The sequence below is a fragment of the Mya arenaria genome, chromosome 17 (assembly GCF_026914265.1).
Source record: "Mya arenaria isolate MELC-2E11 chromosome 17, ASM2691426v1".
In the NCBI taxonomy this organism is placed as follows: Eukaryota; Metazoa; Mollusca; class Bivalvia; order Myida; family Myidae; genus Mya; species Mya arenaria.
The window spans coordinates 43,092,674-43,119,009 of record NC_069138.1 but is presented as its reverse complement, the minus strand read 5'-3'; the positions used below and the strand labels follow the sequence as shown (position 1 = coordinate 43,119,009).

General features: G+C 35.5%; 1 protein-coding gene and 1 long non-coding RNA gene across 4 annotated transcripts; both read right to left on the bottom strand.

The window, feature by feature from the left end:
* Positions 1-3,235: 3,235 nt before the first annotated feature.
* LOC128224568 (heat shock 70 kDa protein 12A-like) lies at positions 3,236-19,437 on the bottom strand. 3 transcript variants are annotated; one of them, XM_052934460.1, is made up of 7 exons: positions 19,316-19,437; positions 18,749-18,895; positions 18,323-18,474; positions 7,129-7,353; positions 6,754-6,910; positions 5,534-5,668; positions 3,236-5,232 (listed from the first exon to the last, which is right to left on the bottom strand). In XM_052934460.1, exons 2-7 carry the CDS (start codon positions 18,885-18,887, stop codon positions 4,304-4,306), a joined length of 1,737 nt encoding a protein of 578 aa, XP_052790420.1. In that variant the 5' UTR covers positions 18,888-18,895; positions 19,316-19,437; the 3' UTR covers positions 3,236-4,303. The 3 variants fall into 3 exon arrangements, with proteins under 3 accessions (XP_052790420.1, XP_052790421.1, XP_052790419.1); XM_052934461.1 differs by having other exon boundaries at positions 18,749-18,923; positions 19,316-19,430; XM_052934459.1 differs by having other exon boundaries at positions 18,749-18,971; positions 19,316-19,419.
* Positions 19,438-21,525: 2,088 nt separating this feature from the next.
* Positions 21,526-22,793, bottom strand: LOC128223677 (uncharacterized). The gene is made up of 2 exons (XR_008259322.1): positions 22,710-22,793; positions 21,526-21,929 (listed from the first exon to the last, which is right to left on the bottom strand). It is a non-coding gene; the product is annotated as an uncharacterized LOC128223677 (long non-coding RNA).
* Between the last annotated feature and the right edge of the window lie 3,543 nt (positions 22,794-26,336).

The window sequence follows — 26,336 nt, the reverse complement described above, 5'->3', positions numbered from 1 at the left end:
CGACCTGAAAACTCGATTTTTGATGTTAAAATTTGAAAAGTTTCGATGGAACCAGTTGTAACCAATGTAACCGCGTAACCAGATATTTCAGATAGAAAAAAAACACTTTTTTAAACTTTTCAAAAAAATTGCTGTGACTCATTGTAACTAATGTAACCGCATCACTCTGATCAGATGTCGACCTGGAAACTCGTTTTTTGATGGAAATTTTTGATGTAACCGATGTAACCGCTTGTAACCAATGTATCCGCGTAACCCGATATTTCAGATAGAAAAACACACTTTTTCAAACTTTTCAAAAACTTTGCTGTAACTCATTGTAACTTATTTAACCGCATAACTCTGATCAGATGTGAACCTGAAAACTCGATTTTTGGGGTTGAACATTGATTTTGTTTTCATTATATATCATATGTTATGTTTTTATGCCTGTAACCCATGTAGCTATAACGTGAGAAGGGTTACAACATTCGAAGCTCTCATTTTATGGGCCAATTTAAAATGTGGTATAGGGGAACCATGTCTCGATCAGTTAGCTCGTTATCACTGCCCTATTTATTGCATATTGAAATTTAACAAAACGGTTGGATCAACATTCAAACTAAACGTCTGAAAATTTTCACAAGGGGACTAAGTCGAATTCGATCGCTTGTGCCATCTTTTGACTGGAGTTCATGTTTCCACACAAATATCGATATGTACGCTAAAAATTTCACTAATCAACTTATAACCTTTTGTGAAATATGTATACCGCATAAGTTCATTGCGATTCGCACTCAGGACCCCCCCCCCCCCCCCCCCCCCCCCCTAGTTTCATAATGAAATTCGTAAGTTGGTCCGTCAAAGACAAAGCGCATATAAAAGAGCCAGACACTCGAACAATGAACACCACTGGCGGGCTTATAGGCTGATACGCAATCATGCCAACTATATTTTAAGAACTGCCAAGCAAACACATTATGAAAAACGTGCCTCGATACTTCGGGTTAATACCCTCTCAACGACAGACTTTTGGAAAACTATTAAAAAATTTACTATTCCTACGTTGGTATCCCAGCACATTCCCCCTCTCATCTACAATGGCACCGTCTGCGAATCAAACATTGACAAGGCAAATCTTCTGAATAACTTTTTCCAATCACAGACCCATGAACTATACCTAACAGACCTATTCTTATTGTCTCTGATGTCCTTTCCCTGCAGGATTTTGATATTTCCAATCAAGATGTTCTTGACTCAATCAAGGTTCTGAATACTGGTAAAGCAACAGGACCGGACCCTGTATACAGCTATGTTCTAAGGGAGATAGCAACCGAAATTTCAAAGCCCCTTCGATACCTTTTTAATTACTCTCTTCGTTCTGGTAGGTACCTAGCCAGTGGAAACTGGCTCAAGTCTGTGCGATCTTTAAAAAAGCAGATTCCAAAGACGTCAGTAATTACCGTCCAATAATATCCCTGTTGAGTATTATAAGTAAGGTTCTAGAAAGAATTTTGCATAAATACATGTTCAATTTGTTCCGTCATAACGACTTTTTACACAATTTCACTCAGGTTTTGTTCCTAAGGATTCCACTGTTTATCAGCTCGTCTCTATTTATCATTCATTCTGCCTCGCTCTAGATGAGGGTAAAGAATTACGAGCAGTATTCTGCGACATCTCAAAAGCCTTCGATCGCGTATGGCATGAAGCTCTCATTTTCACACTTCGATCTCAGTGATAGAAAACAGTGCGTTGTCATGTCTGGTACTATGTCAGATACGGTTTCAATATCTGCCGGAGTTCTGCAAGGTTCAATCATTGGACCCTTACTCTTTTTTGTCTACATAAAAGATATCGTTCGTGAAATCAATTCACCCATACGTCTTTTTTGCAGATAATACTACCATGTACATTTCGGACAAGCGATTTCGGATTAAAGACCAAAAATTTAGTTAAATAAAGAAGGAGTAAAATCGGGACCGAAAAATAATTTCGAAATAGCGATAGTTTCGGATAAACGGTGTTCGGAATAGCGTAGTTCAACTGTATATCATTGTCGATTACCCCTTGATATCTGCTCAGCAATTAAATGGTGACATGGAAAAGATCCATATGTGGGCTAAAAGGTGGCTGGTATCGTTCAACCCAGCGAAAACTGAATCACTTCTCATCTCCCGAAAAACAAACAGACAGGCACATCCACCCATCGTTATGGATAATGTTCAAATAGTTATAAACATCTGAGCGTCACACTCTCCAATAACTCCTCATGTAACGAACATATTCAGTCCGTCAAAACCAAGGCCTGGCAACGTATTTACCTCATTCGATCATTCAAATATGTCCTTGATCGCAAATCGCTAAAAGTACTATATAAAACATTTATTCGGCCACTTTTAGAATATGTGGCTTGGGATAATCTTACGCAAGCTGATGAAGAAGACCTAGAGAAGGTTCAGCATGAGGCAGCGCGGATCATCTCCGGAGCAACACGGCTCGTTCCTATTTCTAATCTTTATATTGGAACAGGATTTGAACCTTTGAAGGAGAGAAGGGATAACCTCACACCTTTTTTACAAGATGTTTCATCTCCTTACGCCGGCCTATCTCACTTCTTTTTATTCCGTCCCGAGTTGGTGATACAACCTCCTACAATCTTCGGAATTCTGTTAACATTCGTATTATTTATTGTAAAACTCAATTGTTATCGAATTCATTTTCTACCAACTACTATTGTCGTGGAATGCACTTCCGGAAACAGTTCGTTCCTCTCCATCATTGCCCTCCTTCAAGTTCAACCTTAACAAGAATAAACAAACAGTTCCTCAATTCTACTATAAGGGTGAACGCAAATTGAGTGTCACACATGCAAGGCTGCGGATGCACTGTAGTAATCTTAATGTACATTTGTTCTCTAAAAAACAATATCAATAGCCCAAATTGCCAATGCGGTGAAATTCAGGACACCTACGATTTCTTCTTCACCTGTCCCCTGTATCATGCACAAAGGAATCACCTACCTATTCGACCAATTACCTGCTATTAGGCCTATTTTTCACTTCAAGTTCTATTGGTTGGATCGAAAAAACGCCACGGACCAGATAAACTCAACGATATTCAATCACGTTCAACACTTTATTTGCCAAACTAAACGTTTATAATTTCCTTAAGATTAATTAGAACAACCTTGACTAAACAACTGACCTGACCTATCCAAGCCCCTCCCCCCCCCCCCCCCCCCTCTGCTCTTTACGTTACTCTCTTTCATACTCCAAGCGCATTTTACCACCTACTAATTTATTTATTTGACATTCACCTTTCAAATTATCCATCAAATTATAACGATTACATAAATAAACAAATAATTACAACATTAACACCATTACAAGCAGCTTGAAAGAGTGACAGAAGGGGGGCTTAGTATAAGCTACCATAGCTTCCTTCTCAATTCTGTCGAAATTATTTTGTGCATTTTTCATTTGTCTACCTTCCATGTTTTATTACCTCCGTCAACCATTTATTATTGAGTATGCTATAAATTGTATATTATTATAATGCTTTTTTTTAAATAAATACTGTTTAAACCAAAGTTTACTGAAATCATCATCTTACATTACCTGTTTATTAATAGGTTTTACAATCACATGAATAATTACAGGTTATACTTTGTTAAATTCATACAACAGTGAAAGTTTCTTCAAATTTATGTTAGTTTTGTGTAATTTACCATGCATAACTTGTGTGGGGGAAATTATCTTCTTTAATAACAGCGGTTACTAAGTAACTCACTGATGATGATAACACATTTATAACATGTCTAAAAGAATAATAAATTGTATTGTCATAATTATTATGCATTGTTAACATGCCTGCATTAATGAGTTAAGTAGATTTTTTCAGACAGTAGGATGATTTTTTTTAATTAAAATGCATGTCACATTTACTTTAAATTCTCGTTACCCCTTTTTCTTTCTTTGTATATCTACATAATCTGCAAATTGGATTTTACACAATGTGTACGGTGTATTTTCAGATATGTTACGTTTATTTCTATACTTCGCTTACTATGTATGACGTCAAATTGCTAAAGTTTATGCTTCGTTTTTGATTTGATGTATTGTCTTGTTTCGCTTATGGACATTCAACTGCTATATAAATCATTCAATCAGCATTTCAGTTAATCAAGATGAAGAATGTTTAAGTTAAACAATGATTTTTTTGATTTTTTTATTTTTAATATTAATTCCGAAAATAATTTTCTCTTGCTCATAGGACGAAACGTTTTTATAGTCAATACCGCCCACATCTTCTTTACATATTTTTATCCAAGAAAGTCTACTGTGGAAGTGTAGAGCTCGCCTGTCACATCGTTTCGAACCCTGACTTCAATTTCGGTGCCTCCAAATTTGTAACAAGTTGTGTAGATATGCCCCCTGTCAAACAAATGCGGATCTACTGGGAACGACATTTTTCCTATTTTTCGGCAACCCTGATCTGTAACAAGCTTTGCATTTGGATTTGTTGATGCATATATTTTTTTTGATATGGAGGTTTGGCCTCGTTTTATTGGTGCAGAAGGTTTTGTTTCAACAACTGTATCGATTTTTAACGACGATCCTTCTTCAACAAGTACTTCAAAGAGTTTCCTGCACATAATACCATCTGAGTGTGTACGTAGATCAGTAGGTGCGTGTGAACATTTTTCAGTTTGAAGATGTGTGTCTTGTTTTCCGTATGTATATTTGGCTATTCTCTCTCCTATAAATAAGGGATTGAATCCAAAACTAACGGCCCCTTTCATTACTGCTAATCCTGCATCTTGAGGAATTATGATATGCAATTGTGAAAAGGCATTTTTAATTCGGTGCTGTAGTACACGGGATTCTGAAAAACCACCAACCATTAGTATAGCCGAGCAATCTGATATAATAGGAATTTCTAAGAGGTTCTGTATATGGTCAATTATGCTTTCCGTTGTGCTGCCGAAGAGCGAAAGTGATATATCTTTATCAAGACGGAATTTGTCCCGCGTTACGCCTACTTTTCCGCTGTACTTACTCTCTGTAACCAATTCAGCCAAGGTCTTTCTCTTCTTAATCATCGCAAAATGACGAAATAATGAAGGCATTCGTATTGACACCTGTTTCTCAGAGGTAGGGTCTATTTCCCTTTTCTTAATTTCGAATTCTTGAGTCAGGTCGAGGTATTCCTCCATACTCTCTCTCTTCAAGTCATCCACTGAACCGGGCCCTATAAAGAGCAATCCTATTTATCATTAAGTCGAACAATATCATTAGCATTTTGAATGAAGGTCGGATAAATATGATAATAATAAAATAGGGAGCTTAATATTTTACAGCAACATGTTGTAAAGGACCAAACTTATTAAGTTATTAAGTTACAGATGAGCTTATCTTGGTAGATATTATATAGTAGACTTTACCACGCCAAACACGTTCGAAAAATGGAAACGGACATATTCTGATTTAAATGCATGAGCATCTCGCTCCATGCAACTTGCATACTGTTTAGATAATGCGTTGTCTTATACCTATCAATTCATCAATAAGTTTCTCAAACTCCTCGTCCACTTTGATTCCTCCCCAGGCACCTCCACTGGCCTTGTGCAATTCACGGACTGTGTTCTCGCTTACTATTTCGTGCACCGTAATGTCAACTGTACCCCCTGAAAACAAATAAGCACGTTTAGTAGCGTGCATACATGAATGTCTAAGAACATACAAGCGGCTTAAGATCAATACTGATTGGTTGAATAAGATGTTCTTATCGATTTTAATTTGTTCTGAGTCATTGTATCCTATTAAGTGATTCATAAAGTAATAATCGGCTAGTTCAATATTTGTTTTAGTTTACAAACAGCCCTTCACCTTGTACCCATTAACAGGGTTTATGTTTCATTTTATTTTTGGACTACTGGGCTTGTCCCTCGGCAATTATTATTCTACAGTATATTAAGGAAGTATGCATCAGTCCAAAGTTTTACATATTTATGTCAAAAAATGACTTTTAAATTTCATTTGAATTTTCGATAAGTCAAATGTCTGTGATTGTATTCCAGAAAGAAACGCTACGATATTTTGCCTAACAGTTGTGCAATGATACTTTCTTATAATTTATATTAAACTAATTAAACTTTAATACAATTTCGACTATCCATGACATTAGAATAAATGAAATACTGAGATGTCCTTCTGTACTGAATTTAAAAGCTACTGGCAAATGAAATATCAACGGAGAAATTTCATCTTACATATGAATACTTTAGAATCATTAAAGTGTACACCACAATGTATTCATTTACTAAAAAAACTACTTTTTCTATGTTTAAATCTATCAAAAGCTATTAAAAATATTTAAATCCTTGATCTCTTTGTAATTTTAAGCATGCATGTATCTATTAAAATGGTTTTAGAAATAAATAACTTATTTAATGTTCTGTCTTTGGCGTTTACCCCGTGCCATTAAACCGGGCTTATGTTTCAACGTTTTGCTACTGAGCTTGTTTTTGTAGTTTTTCAAATAATTGTACAAATGTTTAGGAAATATTCAAGTTCTCCGAACCAAGTTCAAGGACTAGGAGGTTAGTTCTAGAACAGTTCTTCAAGTTGTGAAAAAGTTCTAGAACTGTTCTAAGTCTTGAACAAGTCTCGTTGAGAGACAAATATATAATGAATCAATTTCTTGCTACTAGAGGGTTATTCTTTTCTTTTAGAATTGTCAATTAATTATATATCTTATATCTAGGCTTACCTCCTGCGTCCAAAACCATATACTTTGTGCCCTCAGGAAAACTGTAGAGACTGGCATCCGAGTGTCCAACATTTTTGTTTACAGGCAAATGCCGACAATATAGCGATGCCGCTTCCGGTTCTAACGCTAGTGTAAGTTTGCCTTTCCCAATGCCAGCCTGAAATATAACGATATTCCATCCGACTTTAAGTTTAGCCATAAAGATATCAGATAGCATTAACTTTAATCATAAACACTTGCTTAAGTATAAGATGATTTTTGTTTAAATTAGCTTTACATATCTAATTTGATATATGACTATGTTTCAGATATGTATAACATACTAATGCCTTAATGACTATTAAATCTCCTTCGTTATGTACATCACTAGTATACCTTTTCTGCAGCGGTCCTCATAAACTGTTTTGCGGCATCATTCCAAATGGCTGGTACAGTTATAACCCAAGCTATGTCAGTCTCCTGAAATTCTTCTCCGGTAAGTTGCTGTTTAATCGTTTGAACAAGATCGTCTTTGATATACTTGATGGCATGATAGAATACGTCGATAGCATTGAGCTTTTTCCCGCCGACTTCCTCGATTGTTACATTCCTTTGAACCCCCTAAAATGTATATTTAAAAAATAAAAAAATGCAGATATTTAAGAAACCTTGAGCAGTAATGCATTTTGATAGCTTAAGGCAGACTTCTGCACTGCCGTGAATAAGCCGGGTGCGGTTTACACCGGAGACTGGATGAACCTTATTTGGGGGGCTAATAGTAACCGAATTCAGCACTACTAGGAATAAAACGAGCCATAACGTTTTTGTGGCAATGTCGCTTTCTTAATGACTACATGGGCCTGATGAGGGTTGTTTTCATAAGTTATGGTTGTTCTTGCTTAAATTGTTAACGCCAATGTTTTCCACCAATAATTGCAGTATGTTCTTTAAAAACATCAATTTCAAAGTACAAGGAATGCACAAATTGAAATTAAGATATCATTCCACGCCTTTATGTAAAGCCAAATAATCGTTTTAGAAAAAGTGAAGTGTGAATCCTACCTAAAAAGAGTTCCAAAGTATACATTATCGAAATATTCATTGTTCAAAAGTAATTGTGCTTATGGTGTTCGCATTTTAAATTAATTCGATATTGAACACATTTGTTGATTATATAGCATATGCATGAACGATATTGCGGTTTCAAAACTGTTCAGATCGACGTGCCTACGATCACTTCTTAAAAAAGTATCGAAAACAAAATCAGGCTACCAGTCTATTTCGACTTCAGAAGTTTCATGGACTTGTTCCTGGCACCGGAATATTTTAAGGCACATGCCATGTTGGATTTTACGAAATCCAAATAAACTAAAGGCAATTAAAATACCTTTACGGATAACAAACCATAAAAACAGTCAATTAAGTTTGCAAAATCGGGTTGTGCAATGACCAATTAGTTAATTACGTTAAAACACAATAGGAATTTATTTTTTATATGATTGTTCAAGAATCAAGTGAAGCTTTTTAGCTTTTTAGCAATACCAGTTACTGAGTAAGGCTTTCAGTGGAATGATTTACATCATTATGTGCATTAATTTACCGCTAACCGTGATGGAATAAATGACAGAAAATATTTCATGCAACACAATTTCGTGGCATCTCATTGCATCATTGCAACGCCAACGCAATCCAAATAGAAATATATTTAAAATATGCACATACTTATTCGTAAGGTTTTTAACTCTAAGAAGCCCAATCTATGAATGTGTACAAAAGCACCTCAAATATCAACATATAAAAGTGATCCCGGATTAGGCTTATTAAAATAATTACTAAACATTTGTTAAATAGTTATCATTTACAGAGTTAGTCCATATTTACTACATACAGTAAAATGTTTCATAGTTGTGTGCCCAGAGGTGCGCTGCATCAAACGGAATAATGATAAAAAAATTTGCAGGAAGAAACTATGAATAATATAAGCCAAACATACTAAGATTAAAGTAATTTATTTAAAGTATGTGTTTTCGGCACCAAGAAATTTTATTACTCTCTGATCATCAGCAGATTTGCCATTGGCGCCTGAATGACATTCACTAGATTATTGATAGTCCGGTCTAATGCAGAGGCTAGTCTACAATAATAAACGCTAAATACGAGATTCTTCTTATCCCTTAACGATTTGCCATATAAAAAATCCGCCCGCGTACAAGTATTTGGACTAATGCAGGGGCTAACTAGTAGCTATAAGGACTGTTTAGAGTTCGGAAATGGTCTGTCAAAGTTCGCATGAAATGATGTCTTCAAAGGAATCATGTTTTTAAGCGCAAAATAAAGGTAAAAATAATAATGTTTCTACAAAATGTTCAATGGAAATCCATATGTTCTACAATCAGTGCCAACCTTGGTTCACGTTCATTGATTGGCTAAGTTTAAATTTTGTGAAAAAAGTTAATATATTCATTTTATGTTTACATAACTTTCTTCACAATAGCCCATTTTTCAGTGCTTCCGTAAAACGTCGGAGAGTTTCGGTATTTCAGGTCGCGTGACGAATTATAATAACATGTCTGTGTTCGTCAATCAAATGATGGTAGAATTTCTGCTAGTAAACAAGCATGTACGTTAGCCCTAAAACAAGACAGTTATGCTCCCTCTACCGGGCTCAAAAATATGGTCGGTAGGTAGGGATTTTTTGTATTTAGTGTGAGCTGATTGTTGAAACCATCAATTTGATTTAACTTTATTATTCACTGAGATAGGTAGGATTGCTGATGGACTTGTTTTGTGGAATAAGCTTAAGTATTTTTTAGCTTCTTGCTGGTAGCATGCAGTAAAGGCTATCGAAATTGCATTTCGACGCAATTTGAAACGGAAGTCATTGTTGCTAAGCAATGATAAAGTATATAACTCTAAAATAGTATTGTCATCGACTATTTTTGTCGACAGTTTTTAAAGACGGTGGGTTGGGTAACCGGAACTACAACTATTTTAGGCCTTACGAAAATAACACCACCATCCAACTAAATTAGGAAATAACCGTTTATGTCCTTTTGAACGGGCATAAGCCGTGTCATTAAGAACCATGGGCGCTGAAAAAACTTTTTTTCCTCAATCAGCAACTTTTTGAATTATTAAAAATTTTAGTCGAAATCTCGAAATACCGATCAGTATCCGATGAATCGTAGCTGTATACATACCCTACTGTATAAATTAATACAATGGTCTACTGAACATATGGCGTCAATATATCAATACACATCTTTCAGAAATTTCATCCCACCTTTCAAACGAGACAATAGGGTATGGTCTTTCCGCATATGCATATGCGTGATGTCAGCAGATGCTATAAATTGACAGCCGTATGAATGTTTTTTTCTCGGAAGTATTAGGTTAAGGTTAGCATTGCCCATGTCACAGATTCAGAAAATAGACCAAAAAGAGCCCTGGCACGTTTAATAGGACATTTTCGGTATGCTTTAGGACGTAATTATGCACACATTGATATATAAAGCCGAATGCATGGAAATAACAGGTACGACCAAATATGGGGACGAACTACAAACATTCTTCGTCTGGCTTGCTCGAATTTCGCATACAAATCAAACTTATTTAGAGCTTCCGGTTCTTTTCAAGCCCTTCTTTTTGGTACTACTTACCAAGCAATTTGTTGGCATACTAAGCTAGTAAAAACATTCAAACCGCCATTACACAACTTAATTAACAGTTGCAAAAACTCTATGTCTATTGCGGGCTATATATACATGACTATGTTCTACTTTGCTCGGATACTAAAGCCCGTTTTATTTCCGTGGTAGTTCGGTAAAATTCGAAGTAAGAAAAAAAATCTAGCCCTATAAAAATGTCGTTTCTAAAAATAACAGACCCGAAGAAGAGGGACTTTATTGTTCAAGAGTATCTAAAAACCAAACGAAACATTCAGCAAAACTATATCACCGAGCGTGTAGATAAACGAAATATGCAAGGTGAACTCTCTAAGTTTTTTAAACCCGTGACATCGACTCAGCGGGAGATGACTGAGGATATTCTTAGTAAGCTTTAACCTATTAAAAGGGGGTTGAAGATACTCCAACTGCGATAGCGAGCAACGAGTCCTTCTCATTTCCTCAGTTTCCGAGTATCAAGATGCAGGAGCCTGAAGTCTCTCAAACTCAAGAAACCAACTTTATTGGTCCTATTGCGGAACAGTACTTGAGAAAGTTTGCATCAAAGGATGGTGTTGACAATACGTACGGGATATATGATAAACATGGAAACTTTTTCATTGGTGATAAAACTATAGCGATAGTCGATGACAGTATAGTTATTGGAGATAAAGAGTATGATGGAACACCAGTTCTATGGGAATTATTGATAAGTAAAGTGCCGGGTGATAAGGTTTACACATATCAAGACTATGAGACGTATGCTGATATAATGTACAACACGAACACATTACACAGAGGAAATAACCCTAATGTAAATCAACCAATAGCGAGTAAGAGTTGGAAGTGGAATCTCTTGAAAGATATTTGGGCAGAACGATTGCAGGACCAACAGTTTGGGGAAGGGGTGGGATATCCATCATCCACAGACGTACTACTAGACCGTGTTGAACTACTGTTGGCAAGCATGAAGGCGGGAAATACCGGAGTAAAGGATGAGATAGTATCAATTTTAAATCAGTTGAAGAGTCAAAAAGTAAACAATGATACAGTTAAAAAGATTTTTTCGCAACTATAAAACAGCATGTTGATTATAAAAAATCGCGGATTTAAACGTCGGTATGTTATTGGCGGCTCCGGAATCCTTGATTCTGTTGCGAGTATGCTTTCAAGAGTGTTTTCATTTACAGCAGCAAAAGCTATAGGAGATGTCAGCTTAGGTATTGCTAGAGAAGGGTCAAAGAAGGCTTTACAGATAGGACAAAAAGCGGCTATTGATGCGGGTACCAAACTTGTTGAAAGGGGGGTGACTAAAATGCTTGTCCCAAAACAAAACCATAAAGAAAGGGCAAATGAAATCTTAAGTATTTTTTTTACGGTGATGCAGAGCTCCGCGCCGGGTGCTCTACACCACGCAACTTACAAACCCCGTCAAAGCCACGCTTTGCGTTCGGAAAACATCAACTCCTTAATTAATGGTTCAGGGGCCAATCAAAATGCCTTAGCTATACAAGATCTTGTTCGAAAGTTGAATGGTAGATTCTGAAAAGTTTTAAAATGAGTTAAAGAAATCAAAATTCTATTAAAAACATGATTTATCTAGATTTCAAAAGAGTTGACTATCCCAAGCATCAGTCTGCGTTTATCATCATTAAAATGCGGTGATAAAACTGAGTGGTGAAGATGAGACGGGAGCTGTTCAAAAGGGTAAGTATGGCACCGACCCAGTTCATATCACATTGGTAGAAAAGCATGTGAACAAGATGAAAGAAATAGAGGAAAAGGTAAATGAATACCTAGTAGATGAGGAAGGTCTGGATAAGGTAACGCTTGTATATGGTAATAGGATTTATCCAAAGATTAAGAAAAATATGGGATTTAAGGTCAATAGGGTAAAATACTTTAATCTTAGGAGCATATACCTCGCAGGTGCAAAGGCAACCCCACAACTAAATCTGAATATGGTGATTAAATTTGTTTTACTCTCGTAAATGAGTTGAAAAAAAATATCTTGTTATTTAAAAAAATGAGTAATCTAGACATTCTAAATTTTACTGAGGCATCTATAAAAGATGAAAGTATTGAACCATACGAACACAAAGAGTATGAACCTGTTACTGGGGCAAGTCTAAACAATCCTGGTATTGAGATCAGAATCAGCATCGAGACGCAAGATATATTCACACATCCGAGTGAGTCCTATCTCCTTGTCGAAGGTAGACTCACAAAGGCTGATGGCACAGCATATGCTAATGGTGATGTCGTTTCTCTAACAAGCAATGCAATTATGTATTTGTTTAGTAACATCAAATATCAGATCTCTTCGCAAGATAGTGAATCTATCAATTCTCCGGGGCAGGGGACTACCATGTTAGGTTTGTTAAAATATCCAGATGACTTTAGCAAAAGTCAGGGGTTAAATCAGCTGTGGTTTAAAGACACGGCGGCTGCTCTAGATGAACACACTCTTGAAAATAATACAGGGCTTACTATTCGACATCAGTACATCATTAAATTTCCAAATCCTAAAAGAACCTTTTGTTTCAGGATACCTCTCAAGCATATATTCGGATTTTGTGAGGATTACAATAAAATCCTGTATGGGATGAGGCAAACGTTGACTCTCACCAGAAAGGGTAATAATGATGCAATATCCGATTAGCAGGTGAGGAACCAAATCTGGGGGTTGGTAAAGTAACACTTGATAAGCTTTCATGGTTTATGCCACACGTGCCACCAGCTGATGCTGAAAAGTTTCAGCTATACAAGACGATTCAATCTAAGGTGACTCTACCAGTTGGTTACCGAATGAGACAATGTGAAAACATCACCGTCCATCAGAGCACCAGCTTTACCTGGAGACTGGGTGTCAAGTCTTCACCAGAAAAACCTCGTTGGATTATTGTTGGATTCCAGACTGCAATAGATAACGATCAGACGAAGAATCCGGCTATCTTTGACAACGTTAATGTGAGTAACATGCACGTCACGTTAAATGAAACCAGTACCCCGCTATTGATTACAATATTTCATTTATTAAGCAACAGTAGTCGGGTATATGGTGACGCTGCGGCATTCAGATCCAACTTTTTTCACATGGATGAGTTGGTGAGTAATCAGAACATCACTCCGAGCGATTACAAGGATTTATACCCACTCTTTGTGTTTGATGTGAGCAAGCAGAATGAGAGGCTAAAGACCTCTATGACAGACATGAAGGTCAAAGCGCAGTTCAATGCAAATGTACGCGCGGATTCACAAGCATTTGCTCTAGTCATCTCGGATAAAATGCTCTCATTTCAGTCAGACGGAGAGAAGATGAGTGTTATCTATTAAGGGAGCATGCCAAACCAAACAAATCTTGAAAATGACTTAAAGAAAATGTATTTATATATAAAATGGCAACCAAACTATCAGTACTAAGACAGATCTTGAAAGACAACAAAACAGAAGGCTACTTTCGCTGTAACAAACCTCAATTGATAGAGCTGTTGGAAAAAGAGGTATTCTACCTGAGGAGGTTATGGAGTCGCAGACGCAACTAAAGACAATCAGAAACAACCCGAAGCATGTGACATTAACGGATGTCACATTAGATAAGGAGTATAAATTTCCATCCATCTACAAGGCAGCTCGTTTCATCAAAAAGTCACCAAGAACCATAACATTTTGGAATAATAGGGTTTGGAATAAAAAGTACCTAGTTAAAGTTGAGGAGGGGGAGGATAAAGACTAAATGCCACTTCATGCCAAATCGGAATAGGTTATTTACATATGATGAAATATATTCATCATATGTAATGCGGAGCACTTCTTGCCAATCTTGATGAATTTATGAAAAAATTAAATTTTATGAAAATGACTTACAGCTTTGAATACTGTATTGAATGTAACACCTCAGTTTATCAAACAGGCAGCAACACGTGTGACGCCTCAGTTTATTAAAAACAAGGCAATATAATTTACTGAATGGCTTAGTGATTATGTTGAGCCGCAAACCTCAGCCGAACATTGGATGAGGTCAAAGAGCATGTGAAAAAGACATACAAGAAAGTGAAACCTTTCGAAGTTAAGGAAAGTAGGTCGGCTTTAAGAAGATTTCCTACGCAATACGAGATTGAAGGAAGAAGCGAGTACATCCCACAAACATTTTTAGATGCTGTAAGACCCGATGTTGTTAGACTTATTTCCGCGAACCGTATGACAAAAATTAAAGTAATCCTTAACTGTAGGATGGAGAGAACTAGTATACTAACGGGTGATGCTATATCAGAGCCTGCATCATTTCACTCTAATATTGAGGTTAATCTAGAAGGAACAGATGCGAGCGATCTGTATACCACAATGACTGATAGGATTATGGAAGCAATATCAAACTTTCAAAGACAGGGTAGTAATTGGGTCTTCAAAGAGACCATCAGTCTGGAGATTCATACAGTCAAGTATGAACCACTGCGAGGTAACTCTTATATTCCACTCCCCCAAAAGCTTGCATCGAAAAAGGCAATCACAAACATGAAAAACGAGGATGACATGTGCTTTATGTGGAGTGTATTGCGAGCGTTGAAACCTATCGAAAAGCATGCAGAACGTATCAAAAATCACTAAGGATCATAAAGATCTCTTAAATATGAATGGTATTGAGTATCCGGTTACCCTAAAGGCGATAGATAGGTTTGAAAGACAAAATGCCACCATCTCTGTCAATGTCTACGGCTATGAAAATGGAGACATCTATCCTCTTAGAGTTAGCAAGCATGAGCATAACACTTGCGTTAACCTTTTACTTATAGATGATGGGGAAAAAAATACTGTCTCATTAAGAGCATGAACAGATTGTTGTCCGCTCAATCGAGTAAAAACGAACACACAAGACATGACTGTCTCCGTTGCCTTAACTCATTCATCTCAGAGGATTTCTTAAGTAAGCATAAAGAGTACTGCGACTCCAATGATGCTGTAAAGATTGAAATGCCGAAAAAAGGATCAACCTTAAATTTTAAACACTTTTTCAAGTCAATGAGGGTGCCCTTTATTGTGTATGCTGACTTTGAAAGCTTCGCACAAAAGTTGGATACAGCTCAACCCTACCCCTACGATTCTTACACCAAACAGTATCAAAAGCATACACCTAGTGGGTTTTGTTACTACAAGCAAAATCCAGTCATTTACACGAAGCAAATTGAAGATGAGGATGTATCTCAGATCTTTGTTCACAGCCTGGAACAAAATGTGGACATGCTAAGATGATCATCTCCAAAAACAGCAAAGAGATTTCGAGAAGGAAACAGTATGCTGGATATGTCAAGGAGTTTTTGATAAAAATGATAAGAGGGTAAGAGATCACTGCCATTTTTCTGGTAAGTACAGAGGAGCTGCTCACAACGATTGCAACCTCAAGTACAGAAAACCTAAGTTAACCCCCGTTGTTTTTCACAACCTGAGTGGGTATGACTCCCACCTTTTCATTAAGAACTTAAGGCAAATTTGAGGGTAATATTAACTGCGTCCCTAACAACAAAGAAAAATACATCTCATTCACCAAACAGTATGTAATTGACTATTATACTGACAAAAAAGGGGGAAGAGAAGGAAGTAAAGCATAAGCTGCGGTTTATTGACAGCTTCAAGTTCATGGCTTCTAGTCTAGATAAACTGGTCGGTAACCTTCAGAAAGATCAATTTGTAAACTTGGAATGCGGAGCATCGGGCATAAATGGTAAATATAAAGGTAAGCAGTTGAGTTTGACACACAAAGCGCTGCTAAAACGTAAGAGTGTCTATCCCTATGATTACGTCGATGGTCTTGAAAAGTTGGCTGAAACGCAGTTACCACCAAAAAACGAGTTTTATTCCAAGCTGAGTGGCGATGACATTTCGGACGAAGACTATGTACACGCGCAACAGGTCTGGAAAGAGTTTGAATGTAAGACGATGGGAGACTATCACAATATGTATATCACGTCAGATGTATTGCTTCTGGCAGATGTATTTGAGACCTTCCGTGATGTATGCTTAACAAACTATAACCTAGACCCAGCCTGGTATTATACAGCACCAGGTTTGGCTTAGGACGCTGCGTTGAAATTGACTGAGGTTGAGTTAGAATTGATAAGCGATCCAGACATGTTACTCATGATTGGAAAGGGGATTACAGGAGGCGTTTCAACCATCATGACAGGGTATGGAAACGACAATAATAAATGCATGGGGGATGAGTTTGACCCTAAAAAGGATAGTACGTATCTACATTATCTCGATGCAAACAATCTGTATGGATGGGCCATGAGCAAGCCTTTACCCACAAGTGGTTTAAAGTGGATGAGTGAAAGCGAACTCGAGGATTGGAAACAGGAGACATGCTTCCTCGAAGTAGATTTAGAGTATCCCGAAGACTTACATGATTTACATAACGACTACCCTCTAGCCCCAGAACGAGTCACTGTAAATAAGGCTGAAAAACTAATTCCTAATCTCAATAACAAAACTAAATACGTAGTGCTTTACGAAAATCTTAAGCTCTATGAAAGCTTGGGTTTAAAATAACAAAGATCCATAGAGGTATCAAATTTATCGAAAGTACTTGGCTCAGACAGTACATTGAACTCAACACATCTCTTCGAGCTAAAGCAACCAATGACTTTGAAAAGGACTTTTTTAAGCTCATGAACAACTCTGTTTTTGGAAAAACTATGGAAAACATCCGAAACAGGGTTGACATTAGGCTAGTCAACAACGAGACAAAGGCCGTAAAATTATCTGCAAAGCCAAACTACAAACATTGTACCATCTTCGATGAAAACCTTGTAGCGGTACATATGAAAAAGACAAAGATTAGGTTTGACAAGCCGGTTTACTTGGGGATGTGTATTCTTGACCTGAGCAAAACCTTGATGTATGAATTTCACTACTACTATATCAAACCTAACTACATTTTGGACGCTTATGGCACGTCCGGCGCTAAGGGCTCGTCCCTGTTTACTGACACTGACAGTTTAGCATACGAGATAAAAACTGAGGACTTTTACGCAGATATAAATGAAAATGTAGAACAAATGTTTGATACCAGCAACTTCCCAGCTGATCACCCATCTGGTATCAAGTCTGGTGTGAACAAAATGTTTGTAGGAATGTTTAAGGATGAATGTGGGGGAAAGATTATGCATGAGTCTGTAGGCCTAAGAGCTAAGCTTTACAGTTATAGGATGTATGAAGGTAGCGAGCCTCTGGCGGGGCCTAACGAATAAAAACGGTGCAAGGGTGTTAAGCAGAGTGTGGTCAAAAAGGAGATTAGCTTTGATGACTACAAGACCTGTCTGTTTAGTCGAAAAGAGCAGATACGAAAAATGAATGTAATACGCAGCCACGGTCATGAAATATTCACGGAGGAGGTAAACAAGATAGCATTGAGCGCAAACGATGAAAAGCGGGTCATTCAGGAGGATGGGGTGCACACGCTGGCCTATGGACACTGGCGCTTGAGGCTTAAGGGATCTCTCGCACTCTTACCTGGCCGTTGGGGAATTTGGGGAGCGAATTTGGGTAGAATCATACATTAATGTAACCGTTACCTTGAGACGATGGTCATTCTTTCAATTCCTCAATGGAGAATTGAACGATTTTCATGTTTTTCAAGTTTTTTCATGTTTTTCAGATTTTTGGCCCAGATCCGGCAATAATCTACTACTCACAATGGCCAGTATGAAAGTACACATTTTTGTTTTATATGTTTATATAACTTACCAAACACGTTTTTCATATGGAGTAGTTGATTGTATTGCTACGGTTTCTATTGTAAGCGCTCATGTGCGAATTTTCAAATCGGACAATTACCCTCGAACATATTACAGGACAGGTTTCGCACAAATACTTTCCAAAATAAAAAATTATATGTTCTTGTTAAGTTATGAGACGTATAGATGTACCTTTTCATCGAACAAAAGCATCTTGAACCGTCTGAAGTAGTACCAATCCTTGTGGTCGCCTGTTTCAGCCAGCTCAGCGTATTTGGATTCTGCTTCATATCCAAACGATTGAAGCGTCTTGCCATCAGGTTTAATAAGCACCACCGTCGGTGCTGGATAACAAAGGCATTTCAATAGTTAAAAACGTTGGACGCGTTGTGCATGACCTAAACCCTATACGTTCAAATCAAAAAGGAAAATGTAAATGAGTTCTTCGCCCAGCTTCCATTTGCCTTGGCAATAGAAATGTAGGAGAGTGTGCTAATAACACGTTCCTGTTGAGCTGATGCAATTTGTAAGTTTAGAAATTTTTAATCGTCTCGACTAATATATGCTAAATATACGAAATTAAATGTTGATCGATACTCGTTTATATTTTAAATGTACCTTTCTGTGAAATATGCGAGCTTGCGGGCCAGTTCTTCGTGTGTATATTATCTTTGTTATTGTGGTACTCATGCTTGAAGCTGTACGCCCATCCCGAAAATGTAGTGCCGAAGTCAATACTTGCCACAAGTAACGACATTGTAGCACCTTTCGTCAAGATAGTGGGGAAATCATTCTTAGTAGTTTGTAAGAAAGTTAAACGTTTTGATTTTTGAAGAAAACACTATAGAGGAAATTGATTTTAATCAATAGTTCATAACGTACCAACACTGACATAAATTGACATAAAAGACGAAACAAGGAAGTAAATTATGCGGGGTTTCTTAGTTGTGTTTGTTTAATATTTGGCAATATAATTTCAAACTTTCTTTTCAATTGATAATCAAGAAACGTTCCCTATTATGTTAACATTGTTATATACTCGTGTTTCATAGCTTTGTTAAAAAGTTTGTTTTTGCATAACTCTTACATACAAATCGAAACTAAATTGTCGAAGTGTATTCTTGTAATAATGAATATATGTTTTTTTCATTTCTGTCACATTTTTAAAAAAAGCAGACAAAGTACCTCAAAATGACAGTCCTGTAGTCGGGTTAAAACAGTCCAGAATTCCAAAACGACAACATTTTGTTTAAATTAATCAAAATGGGCGTATGACAGCGTGAATCTACTACCTGGTTCTTATCGGCCTTTAAAGTGACACTCTTATTTAAAATCAATACATACACCTTCATAACAAACATGAATTTTGAGCGATAATGTTTTAACTACTTACTAAATAATGCACTTATGGAAAATATTAAATACTGATAACAAGATTCTTACAGCGTATTTAATAGCTGAAAACCTAGAAATATTAAATGATTGGTGAATGCTAAAATATTTACACTGATCCACTAGTCTCATAAGGTATAAATACCCTTTTTTCTCCACATTTCTTTCAAATTTAACTCGGAATCCTTCCTTGACATTGATTCAAACATTCGTGTATATATAAATAATTGTGTTAAGTGTGGTAATGTTTGTTTGAGAGTAATAGTGCATCTTTAAAAAGATATATTGGCGATTTTCCGAAAATGATAAACACTAACTATAACCTCTACTAGTTTCGGTTTAAAGAGTTGCATATCAAGAGACATCATAATAATATAAAAATAAACATTTGTGCTTGCATTTGTATATACGTTTGATATAATGAGGATGAATGAACGCTAACATTCATATGTATACGTATACATTTATACTGCAGATACTGTAAAGTACAGTATGTAGTTTATAAAACTAAAAAAGTGTTTCAAACGGCTGTTAAGATTTATCTTATCGTTTTATAAATTATACTCCTTAATTTGGCTTTCAGTACGAAATTCATTCGTTATTGATTTATCTTATTTATAGGCTAGGTAGCAGGACAGTTGTTACAATTGCATATTACAAATGTGAATGATACATTAATATATTTGGTTATAATGTTTATCCTAGTTACATAATTAGAGCAAATGGAACAAATCAATCAAACAAATCAAAGTATTTAAGTATATGACGATTTCTGTCAAGTATATTATACTTTCAACTTCATTTCGCTAAAATTAACAGACACGTATGAAGTTTACAGTATATGAATTAAACATATATTTATTTAGCTTGTATATTATTTCGAAATCTCGATTGTTTTGTACACATGTATGAATGTTTGGATTTGTCGCCATTTTCCATGATATTCGGCCACATGAGTATATAAGACCTGGTAAGTAAATGTTCTGTTTTGTTGAATATACTTCAAATTCATCATTATGGTACTCCTTCAGTTAACCTTTGAAACGAAACAAAAGCATGTATAGTCCCTTCATTAGGTAAATGCGCTTGTATCAAATGTGGTCACCGTATTGATAAGCAATTTATTTACAGATTTATGTAGATGGTACATAATTAAATATCATTTAAAGAGTGCTGGAGAATCTGCCATTAACTGTGAAAAAAAGTTCAATAGAACTACAAATATCCTGGCACTAACTTTGTCAATTGTATCGCTGATTCAATTATTTTGAAATTACTGTTCATCTTTTACAAAATGGCGCGATTCACATAGCCTTCAAGAAACAATAGTAGCATTGATATTGGTATCCTAACTGTTTAGTTCGTTGACATTTTGGTCTTCTGATTACTGCAAATATGGCATTTCTCCGTCTCTCTTTTTTGAACAAACATTAAATAATAAATAATTATTTTGCTAAGATAAAGTAACAAGATAACAGAATGCAAACTACAGGGACAGGCCCACTAGCATTTTATGTAATATAAACCTTGTTCCGTAGCACAAGTTAGGTACCCAAACATATTTAAACAAACTTTAAGCATCGTTAGATTAATTTTGTTGTTTCTCTCCTTACTAATACGATCTTGTTTTTGCTATATACACGTGCTTTCTTACTTGGCAACACGTATATTTATATATATAAATATTGCGGATTGTTTCGAATAGTTTGCCATAGGGAATGTTTTCTCTTCATTTATTTTTAAAAGTCACGATTATTAAATGAAAAATGCATCATGTTTTTGCTTGTTCACAGTTTAGCTGTAAGTGTATTGTTAAACATATATGTAACAAGTTTTGTTTGTGGAAGGCAGTGTCTATGGTTCAAACGAATCATATGTGGGCAAAAGATTCTCTAATTTTGCATCGCTTATCTTTGTCCTTTTAAATTGTTTGGTATAGAAAGAGAGACATGAATCCATATCGTTTTGTTTGGTCGTGCACTTCGATCCATTCCTTTATTCCCCCCCTCATCCTCAGAAATTTCACTTCCTCTCTGACCTTCTCAAGCTCATCTTTAGATGGTTCATCAAACATAACGGTACTGTTAACCCAATCATCACTTAAAATCCCATCGTAATCATAGTAGTCTTTGTCACTGAAAATTCCAAATCCTAGGAAATTTACATGTACTAAGCATTTTAAACCAGCTTCTGAAAATAATTGTCTACAGTCATTTTCTGATAGCAAAAGGTCGCTTATTCGATTTGTGCACTCGGGTACAAGCTGAGAAAACCATGTATTCGCCATGTTCGATCGAAAACCAAGGGTCACTGCTATAACGCCATTAATCTGTAAAACCCTGTGGGCTTCTTTAAGGGTATCGACGGCAGTAGAAAAACTTCTATCCTTTTGTAAATGGTGTAGTACCTGAAAAGACATAGGTGCTTATTGCATTACATATAACTATACGTGTGTGTATCTAGCTCACAATCGTTTTGACTCTTGCCTTGTGCCTCAACACAGGGTTTATTTTTAACTAATGTTTTATGTCCCTTATGTCCCTGCATTTTTTATTGTATTACTACATTTATCCCTGTAGTTTTCAATGTATTACTTCATTTGCCCCTGTAGTTTCCATTGTATTTCTTCATTTGCCCCTGTAGTTTTCATTGTTTTACTTCATTTGCCCCTGTAGTTTTAATAGTATTACTACTTTTGCCCCTGTAGTTTTCAATGTATTACTTCATTTGCCCCTGTAGTTTTCATAGTATTACTACATTTGTCCCAGCAGTTTTCATTGTATACTGCATTTAACCCTGTAGTTTCATTGAATAATGCATGAATACAATTGTTGTAATCCTTGAGTGACACTGACACACCAGACGGGTACAGTACAACGATGTTTTCCATGCATGTGTTATAACGGCGATTGAAGAAGAAACAACTAATTGGCAAATTGACATATTGTCTTTGGCCATAAACGTTGCAAACAAAAGCTATTAAAGTTATTCACAGGAGATGGAAGCATTTTCTAACATGTGTACTAGGTCTACACTTTGGGGGAAATGCTGTTGACAAACAAGTTCTGACAAATAAAAAGAATAAACAGATACTAAAGTGAAAATGGTCATACCGAATAGTTTTCCTATAAAATGTTACATAAATAAAGACACACACGTGTCAACTTAAAGTAATTCGGTAATGTACCGTATTTAAAAGAATGCCATCAAAGGTTCTGTCGCCAAACGGTAAACACGGCATGGTGTCGTTCACAATTTCCGAAACTGTTCCTGAAACAGAAAAGTAGAAACTATAATATTGGATTTAAATATTCGTCCACAGTCGCGAAAGTGTAGTTCGTTCTGGTCCTTCGGTAACATTGAATATAACATACCACTGAAGCCGGTATAAGAGGCGATGAACAATCTCAATTCTATGTCCATTCTTTTCCGTTATGTATTTTGTACTTTCTCCAACCCCAGAACACAATTACTTAGCTGATATTACCACATTATATATATAAACAATTGTTGGAAAATGTTGGATGAAGGTCCGTTTTTGCATACCATCTTTTATTTCATCCGCAAGTTTAATTCTTGCAACTGTAGGCATATCTTCAGAAGCATCAAGTAGGGACATTTTTCCAACTCCCATGTCGAGCATTGCCCGGGAATACAGCCCTGTTCCGCAACCAGCGTCCAAGATATGTAGATCTTAAAAAGATTATAGCTTAAATAAACATAACACAGCTTAGTATACATGAACATGTTTTTTGTGATACCTGTTATTTTTATGTGTACTATATTGTTACAATAAAATATTTACCTAGCTTGTAAATAAGTAAATAATTGAAATGTCCCTGTTAAAAGAATTCATGAACTTCTTTAACATTTAGTTTAAATTAGCTAAGACACAATATTGCATATGTATGGTGGCATATAACTGCCGTAAGATAGCCTGTTAACATTCACATTCGTGTTACCGCTTATTTATATATGGAATTTTGGCTTTTAGCAGTAACTGGTTAACTAGATATGATTTTCGAATTCCACTTAGTAGCTAACTTACTAACTGGCTAACTAGATAAGATTCGTAGACTGTTTTTAGTCTTATGATATTTATCTTACCTAAAAAGTATCGCGAATATTAACTAGAAAGCTAGAAAATTATTGCGAAAAGTAAGTGGTAAAAACGAAAGAATACGCGAAAGCTATCAGTTTATCTTACGGCAGTAATATGTCATTCATCGTTGTAAAGAAATAATGTCATTAGTGCGTTAAACGTTTCACAAACACTTCTTGGTTTATGAGATAAACAAATACATCTATTGTATCGTTAATATCATTAAAGAGTGTAAAAGCTAAAGAAATATTAATAAACCTATTAATTATACGTGTATAGCATATAACCTTATTTAACATTCGTTAGATACATTACTACATGCATTTTGTTGGATTAAAAGTCACAAAATAGTCGTTTTATTAGAATACATGTATATACAAGGTGCTACTAAGTTACTCAAAACTCTTACGAATGTACAATATTGGATCAATTGCAGTCAACTTAGTTTATTATACTCATGTATCTAAACACATTTCACTGTTATGATAAGCAAATGAATATGGATAGAGTTTGAGGTGCTTTCCTAAATAATTGCGAACTGAGTTTAAACGAAACAGAAACTCTAGTACAAACGCTTAGAAGTTGCATATTAAGCAGAGTTCATAAACGTACAAAACGGAAAACGAGCGAAAGTATTAAAGAACTTTGCAAAAGTGATTGTCAAAGTTCCAAAGTTAAATGGCTAATCGGAATAAATTTATATGTTACAGACATATTCATGGCGACAAGCAAATACAAATGAACACAAATATTAAATAAAGATGGTCAAGTGACATGTTCCAAAAGTGTTAACTGCACGGCTTTGTGTTTTTCTGATTTACAGGAACAGCAAGCCTGATTGAAGGGCAATACATACAATAAAATTATGTACCAAAACACCTTAAAAACTGTTCTAGTAGAACAACATTTCACAGTGGTGATGCAATGGTGAACAAACAATGGTAACCGGGCCATGCGAACATTGAACAGTGCATATATTCCAATATTGCACTTGCAAATAAGTGAGTATGGAACTGATATAAAGTAATATGATATATAAACGTAATATAAAATAATATCAAGAAAAGGGTCTCATATTGTCACTGAAATTTAGGGAATAAAGTTCACTGTTGAAAAGCTATTTTTTTATTTTCTTAAATGATGAAAATAAAACTTGCCGTTCCATATTCGCATGTTCAATCTTACTCAATATCAATATTTCAATCTGTTTTATATTTGGTTTCATGTTGTTCCGTGTTTCTGGTTGGTGATTGTTTGTTTTTGTGTTCTATGTCTTTGACGTTTACCCTGTGCCATAAAACAGGGTTTATATTTTAACTTTCAACTACTGTGCACACTTCTGTAGTTTTTCACATAACTATTCAAAATTTCAAATATATGCTATATATGTACTCTTGTCTAATAATGTTATATAAAGAATATACCAACAGAAAATTTACAATATTGACAAAATCTTGATTGTTTTTCAACATCTGTATAAAGACATTTTATTTTACAGAGATAATTAACCTAAGAATCAGTCTCAAAATTATGTTTATATCCTGCATTCATTTTCAGTTAATCACTATTTATACGATGCCCATCCATATTTGTATATATTAATAGTAAAGTCCTTGTTTGTATTCTATTATAAAACAGTTTCCATTAGTAGGCTGAGTTTCTTTAACAACATTTAAACCATTTGATATTAAATGACTCATAAGTGGATTACCTAGTCAACAAAGTCTAGGAATTTTAACATTGCATAGCATTTATAATCACATCTGTATTTTGGCAAACGTAAAATATTTAACCAGTATTATAAAGCACGTTAATAAGAATATATTTACAATGGGAAACGATGACATTCACCTCAAATTGGAGCATAACATGTCAATTGAGAACCTGATAAAAACATTGCAGGCATGGTATGGTGTCTTTCTTTACTTTCCTATCTGTGTAAACCCAGATTTGCTGGACCGTACAATAATACCGGTACAACGTTTGCGTCAACATTTTAGAAAAAAAAGTTTTTACTAGGAAAAGACCGATATATTTTTATATTTCACCAGCAATAAGACCATAACGTATTTACAAAATGAAATGTACAATTCATGGGTATCCCCTTTTAATGAATAATATTTTTAGAGCTGCACTAAACGTTTTAAATAGTCTGAGCAAATTGTCTTATGCAAACAAATTAGCAGCCTGCTTAAGCCTGGATCCCTATTTCTGTAGAAAGTATTATTATGGTTGTGGTTTATTGTTGTATTATTATTATTATTATTTTTATTATTATTATTATTATTATTATTATTATTATTGTTGTTGTTATTGTTGTTGTTGTTGTTGATGATGTTGTTGCTGATGTTGCTGTTGTAAATAACAAAATAACTGCATCAGCTTAAATGTGATGATTTATCCATATATGTGCCAATTCAACGTCATGAGATAATTCATATTCAGTGTCATGATTTCCTTCTTATCTAGGGCACGTCTTTAACAATACCAGGTATATTTGTGAATGTACTTGGCACGTTTTGATTCCTTCGGACAACCGTATGCTTGTTCATAACTTATCAAACCAGGATAAACTAGATAACTAACTATCGTGTAATCAAAGGATATAAGATGCTAATTCGACAAATGAGATGTGTACATCAAAGTAGATTATATTATGATAAATTACAAACAACTAAAATAAATGAGATTTAGATTTGGAAATGCAAGAAC

What these genes read in the sequence shown, in the direction of transcription:
- LOC128224568 (XM_052934460.1), bottom strand. Translation starts at nt 18,887, where the DNA reads ATGTCGTTACTTGTGGCAAGTATTGACTTCGGCACTACATTTTCGGGA. An exon ending in TGCTTTTGTTCGATGAAAAG is followed by an intron (nt 7,354 to 18,322) that starts GTACATCTATAC and finishes TATACATTTTAG; the next exon opens with GGGGTTCAAAGGAATGTAAC. An exon ending in TGAGGACCGCTGCAGAAAAG is followed by an intron (nt 6,911 to 7,128) that starts GTATACTAGTGA and finishes GTTATATTTCAG; the next exon opens with GCTGGCATTGGGAAAGGCAA.